General features: G+C 57.8%; 1 protein-coding gene across 1 annotated transcript; it reads left to right on the top strand.

The window, feature by feature from the left end:
* Positions 1–2128: 2128 nt before the first annotated feature.
* On the top strand, positions 2129–5439 carry IRF2BPL (interferon regulatory factor 2 binding protein like). Its single transcript, XM_010947916.2, has one exon. The coding sequence runs from the start codon at positions 2279–2281 to the stop codon at positions 4604–4606; it is 2328 nt and encodes a 775-aa protein (XP_010946218.2). The 5' UTR covers positions 2129–2278; the 3' UTR covers positions 4607–5439.
* Positions 5440–6205: the final 766 nt, after the last annotated feature.

Below are 6205 nucleotides of genomic sequence, written 5' to 3' on the forward strand. Positions count from 1 at the left end.
GTTAATAATAGAATCTACCTGGTAGATAATACTGAGGGTTTAATGATGATGCAAGTAAACCACAGCAAGTCCCATTGAGATGCCTCCTGTTACGACAAGAAACAATGAAATCTCAAACAGTCCCAGTAAATTAGGAGTTCTGAACCCATTTTACAGATGGAAAACGGAGATTATGTTAGGGTAAGTAGCTAGTGCAAGGTCACAAAGGCAGTAAGTAATGGAGAGTAAATTCCAACCACGTGTGCTAGACTCCAGGACCTGAAATTCCATTATATTGCCTCCCCTCCTCTAGCCTTGCCCAGGATTATCTTTTCATGTAAAAAAAAAAAAAAAAAAAAGCAGACCCAATATTTAAAAGAATCAGTTGAAGTGCCTCAACTAGCCCTATGACCAACGTATCTATTCTCCAATAAACAATAACGATAAGTGATCTTGTAAGGAAAAAGAAATCAGGGACTTGCTCAGCGTTCTGGGGCACTAAGGAATTAAATCACAACACGTGAGAAAGAACTTTGAACACTGCGGCTGTGCTTTAAAAGACAGATCAGTATTATTAAATGCCGCCCTCACCTTTTATCAAACCCGGAAAAACCACTCACCTGTTTGGTCTCTCCAGAACCTCCCCCTCCCTGCCCCAACTGCAGCTGTGCGCAGCCAGTAGACTGTATTCCTTAAAGGCCTCTGGGTGCTCGTAGCTTCTTTAGACATTCAGCCAAAATTTTTAGAGTGCGGCTTGGGGGAGGGGTAGCTCACCCTGAATTCATTTAGCTCCGTCGTTGAAGCTCAGGTTCCTAGACCAGGGCACAAAAACAAAGCGAAAAGGCAGTTTCTGGAAGACTGGAAAACAGCTAATTTTGCAGGTGCTTCGTATCAGTGGTTGCAATGAATGTAACATCCATACGGGGGGGGGTGGGTAGGTTTGATTGCAGATGTAATGGGTAAAACCCTATATGAAATTTCACAGCAAAAAATCTTGAAACAGGACATTTAAATTCACTGCCCGGGGTGGGGTGGGGATCGGGGATCGGAAACAACGCTTGTGGTTTTGTAAATGCGTTTTTACTTGGGAAAGCCGGGCGGGGAAAGGAAAGGTCATCGTCTGTTTAATTTCCACCCCCAGCCCTGGACTTCCAGCATTAGCTAGCTGGGCCTCAGCTGTTGTACACACAAGGCGAGGGGGGAGGGGAGGGCGGAGGCGCGGAGGAGGGGCCGACTGGGAGGAATTTGGGCGCCCTGCCGCGCATGCGCCTTTCTCGAGCAACAAGTGGGCTCCACAGAGGAAGTGTAAAGGGGAGGGGGGGAGAACTGGTGCAGAGCATGGTGGTGACGTCAGCGCTCCGCCCGGGCGGCATCCCGCGCGGCCAAGCCCGGGACAGCGCAAGCCGCAGCGCGAGCGGGAGCGCCGAGACGCGCCTCCGGAACGTAGAGTAACAATCACAACCCCACATTCCGGGCGAGTGCGAGCGGGAAGGGATGCGACCCGGGTCGAGGCGCCGCGCGAGCGCCCTGCAGCCAACGTGAGCGCCGTCAGCCGCGGCGGCCCGGGCGCGGGCCAGGCCTGGGGGCGGCAGGAGCCTGCGTGCGTGCGCTCCTCTCCTCTGCTCTCGTGCGTACTGGAAGCAGTGGCCGCGGCGGCTCCCTCCGGCCGTGCAAACCCAGCCGCCGCCAGCGGAACGGCAGACGCTGCGGAGGGGAGAAGCTCCTCTCTCGGCTGCCAACCCCTCCCCCAGCCTTCCGGGGAAGCAGCGACTTCAGCAAGATTGGACCCGGGCACCGGGTGGCACTGAACCCTCTAGCCTTCGCCCCAGGGAGCCTGGCGGGGAGAGGACGCAGGTCGTAGGGCCCCCACCCCACCCCCAGGGAAGAGGAAGAGACAGCCCCTCTCGAGCTTCCACGCACCAGCCACTCCGGGGGGGGGGCCAAGAGCCAACGGCCAGCACCCGGCACCCTCGCCCCCTCCCCCCGGGCCCGGACTTCCAGCCCGTGTCCGCGACACCAGGAAGAAGGCGCCTGAGCTACCCTCGCGACGAGACAGCCGCAGTAGGAGGTGGGGGCGAGAAGCAGGCTGAACTCGTCCGCCGCCCGGGCGGTGGAGCCCCCGCGGAGAGGCGCTGCGCCGGCGGTGGAGACTCGCGTTCCCTCCAGCCCCTGGGGCAGAACTTTCTCGCCCCCCCCTCCCCCGCAGCCGGACTCCCTCCCCAGCCGGCCAGCCCTCCCGGAGGAGAAGGCGCCGCGGAGACAGCCCGGGAGGGGGCCTACCTTCCCCAGGGCCGGCATCATGTCGGCGGCGCAGGTGTCCTCGTCCCGGAGACAATCTTGCTACCTGTGCGACCTGCCCCGCATGCCCTGGGCCATGATCTGGGACTTCTCGGAACCCGTATGCCGCGGTTGCGTCAACTACGAGGGCGCCGATCGCATCGAGTTCGTGATCGAGACCGCTCGCCAGCTGAAGCGGGCGCACGGCTGCTTTCAGGACGGCCGCTCCCCCGGGCCGCCGCCGCCCGTCGGGGTCAAGACGGTGGCCCTGTCGGCTAAGGAGGCGGCGGCGGCGGCAGCGGCAGCCGCTGCGCAGCAGCAGCAGCAGCAACAGCAGCAACAGCTCAACCACGTCGATGGTTCCAGCAAGCCTGCGGTGCTGGCGGCCCCGTCCGGCCTGGAGCGCTATGGTCTGAGCGCAGCCGCCGCTGCCGCCGCCGCCGCCGCCGCCGCCGTGGAACAGCGCAGCCGTTTCGAGTACCCGCCACCGCCGGTGAGCCTTGGAAGCGGCAGCCACGCCGCGCGGCTGCCTAACGGCCTGGGGGGCCCCAACGGCTTCCCCAAGCCTACACCAGAGGAAGGACCCCCGGAGCTGAACCGCCAGAGCCCCAACTCGTCTTCGGCGGCGTCGGTGGCGTCTCGGCGTGGGACACACGGTGGGCTGGTGACTGGGCTGCCCAACCCGGGGGGTGGCGGAGGCCCCCAGCTCACCGTGCCGCCCAGCTTGCTACCGCAGACGCTGCTTAACGGTCCTGCCAGCGCAGCCGTGCTGCCCCCACCGCCGCCCCACGGCCTCAGCAGCCGTGGGCCCCCGACCCCTGCGCCCCCAGGGGCTCCCGGGGGCCCAGCTTGTCTTGGGGGTACCCCGGGCGTATCGGCCGCGTCGTCCTCCGCGTCATCTTCGACCTCGTCGTCGGTGGCCGAAGTGGGCGTGGGTGCTGGCGGCAAAAGGCCCGGCTCTGTGTCCAGCACCGACCAGGAGCGCGAGCTGAAGGAGAAGCAGCGTAATGCAGAGGCCCTGGCGGAGCTGAGCGAGAGCCTGCGCAACCGCGCAGAGGAGTGGGCCAACAAGCCCAAGATGGTCCGCGACACGCTGCTCACGTTGGCGGGCTGCACTCCCTACGAGGTGCGTTTCAAGAAGGACCACTCGCTGCTGGGCCGCGTCTTCGCTTTTGACGCCGTCTCCAAGCCCGGCATGGACTACGAGTTGAAGCTGTTCATTGAGTACCCCACAGGCTCGGGCAACGTGTATTCCAGCGCTTCCGGTGTGGCCAAGCAGATGTACCAGGACTGTATGAAGGACTTCGGCCGGGGTCTCTCCTCTGGCTTCAAGTATCTGGAGTATGAGAAGAAGCACGGCTCCGGGGACTGGCGCCTACTTGGAGACCTGCTGCCCGAGGCCGTGCGCTTCTTCAAGGAGGGCGTGCCTGGCGCCGACATGCTGCCTCAGCCCTACCTGGACGCCAGCTGCCCCATGCTGCCCACAGCTCTGGTGAGTCTAAGCCGCGCCCCCAGCGCACCCCCGGGGACCGGAGCCCTGCCACCAGCAGCCCCTTCGGGCCGGGGCGCAGCCGCAAGCCTGCGCAAGAGGAAGGCGTCCCCCGAGCCCCCGGACTCCGCCGAGGGCGCGCTGAAGCTGGGCGAGGAGCAGCAGAGGCAGCAGTGGATGGCGAACCAGAGCGAGGCACTAAAGCTCACCATGTCGGCCGGGGGCTTTGCGGCGCCTGGGCATGCGGCTGGGGGTCCGCCCCCGCCGCCCCCACCCCTAGGACCCCATTCCAACCGGACCACCCCGCCCGAGTCAGCCCCTCAAAATGGTCCGTCCCCCATGGCCGCCCTCATGTCGGTGGCAGACACTCTGGGCACGGCGCACTCGCCCAAGGACGGCAGTTCCGTGCACTCCACCACTGCGTCCGCACGGCGCAACAGCAGCAGCCCAGTGTCGCCGGCCTCCGTACCCGGGCAGCGCCGGTTGGCATCACGGAACGGGGACCTGAATTTACAGGTGGCGCCCCCGCCGCCTAGCACCCACCCAGGCATGGACCAAGTGCACCCCCAAAACATTCCGGATTCCCCTATGGCCAACAGCGGGCCCCTTTGCTGTACCATTTGCCACGAACGTTTGGAGGACACACATTTCGTTCAGTGCCCATCCGTCCCCAGCCACAAATTCTGCTTTCCTTGCTCTAGAGAGAGTATCAAGGCCCAGGGGGCCACTGGCGAGGTGTACTGCCCCAGCGGAGAGAAATGCCCCCTAGTTGGATCGAATGTACCTTGGGCCTTCATGCAGGGCGAAATCGCAACGATCTTAGCTGGGGATGTTAAAGTGAAAAAGGAGAGAGACCCTTGAACCACAAGACAGCCACCTCCTTTGCCCCACCAGCTCCTCTCCCGTCTAGAGGGCCCCTCCCCCACCCACATCGACCCTCTCATCCCTCACCCCCAAGATGTAGAATTGTGAATATAACAAACTGCAAAAAGTTAGTCTTATGTATAGACATTATTTTCGTCGTATGTTTCTATATTTTGAAACAAAGGTATGTAACTTCTTCATTTGAAGGATAAACTGGTTTGTGTTAAGCAGTATAATATTGGTTGGGTCATTTGCATCATATTCGTTAGCATTTATTGGTGGCAGAGTGTTTGCCTAGGTACAGAATTAATAGCCCTTAGCAACGACTGCTGCTGGTGTGTATTTTTGTAAATGTTATGCACTCACTGAAAGGAAAAACACACACACAAAAGAAAATGACTTTTTGTTTTTTTTTGTTTTGCCAAGGCCAGTGTTGCTGCCTAAAAAAATTGATGCTATAAAGTGGTGAGAGCTTCTTTCTAAACAGCCCCAAGTGTTGAAGTCTTAACTTTATTTTGTTCTGTTCTGTTCTGTTTTGTTTTTCTGTTCCGTTTGCAAAATGGTAAGGGGGGTATGGGGGGGCGGGGTGTTTTTTGTTGCAAGTTTGTGAGGGAAAATGTTTTGGTTTGTTTCTACTGACCTGGATGTGTTGGATCTTCACGTGTTGTTTTGTTTTTGCTTTATTGATGCACGGATGCTTTTGAACAGTAGAGCGAAATGCTAGACATGGAGAATCTGCTCTGTTTGTCCTTTATACATTTCTGTAGTTAACAGAACACTGTAATGTGCCTTGGAGCTTAGTAAGTTGTAATAAATTCAATTGATATTAATTCTGCCCGGAGTCAGCAAGTGTGTTTTTCTAGGGCTAAGACCACACAACTCCACCATGGGAGGCACACTCCCTGCTTCCAACAGTTAACACAAAATGCTGGTGCCTTAGGAATCCCTCATAGATGGCATCTGTAGAAGGCCTGGTGCTGGCTGACTGCCCCTCCCCCCCAGTACCAGGCTATTTACATTCACCTCTTGGGGCGGTGACAGTTGCTGACTAAGCAATTTCTGTTTACTCTTCAGCCTCTCTGTTTTCCCCCCAGATGCGTGCCCTAGCTGCAAATGGCATTATCAGGAATGCTTTTTGGTGCCTCGCCCTGTGGCCATGAGTACATGCTGATACCAGTGCAGTTGTGACTTGTGCAAGTGGGGCCGGGAAAACGAAAAGACTAGGGTGTTTTGCCTTCTAGATGTGGCAGATATCACTGTTACTGCACATTTAAAGCAAAAATACCACATCTGGGAGCCGGCAGGAGAGGTGTGGGAAGTGGGAAACAAGTCATGTACTCGGCCCTGGAGAGTTCGCAGCAGCTTCCAGCAGATGCATTGGAAGAACAATTTCACTTCATTCATTACACATATTTTTCTTCCCCTCTTTTTGGTAATTTCTAAAGGCAGGACACTTAGCTGGTTGCAGACAGTGGAAACAGAGAAAAAAAAAAAAACAATCCCAGTTCCTGGGGCAAAGATCGCTTATGACACCAAATGGAACCCATTCCCAATGGTGAAGAAATGCAATTATTCATCTTTTTACCAGCATTTGTG

This window comes from Camelus bactrianus, chromosome 6 (assembly GCF_048773025.1).
Source record: "Camelus bactrianus isolate YW-2024 breed Bactrian camel chromosome 6, ASM4877302v1, whole genome shotgun sequence".
In the NCBI taxonomy this organism is placed as follows: Eukaryota; Metazoa; Chordata; class Mammalia; order Artiodactyla; family Camelidae; genus Camelus; species Camelus bactrianus.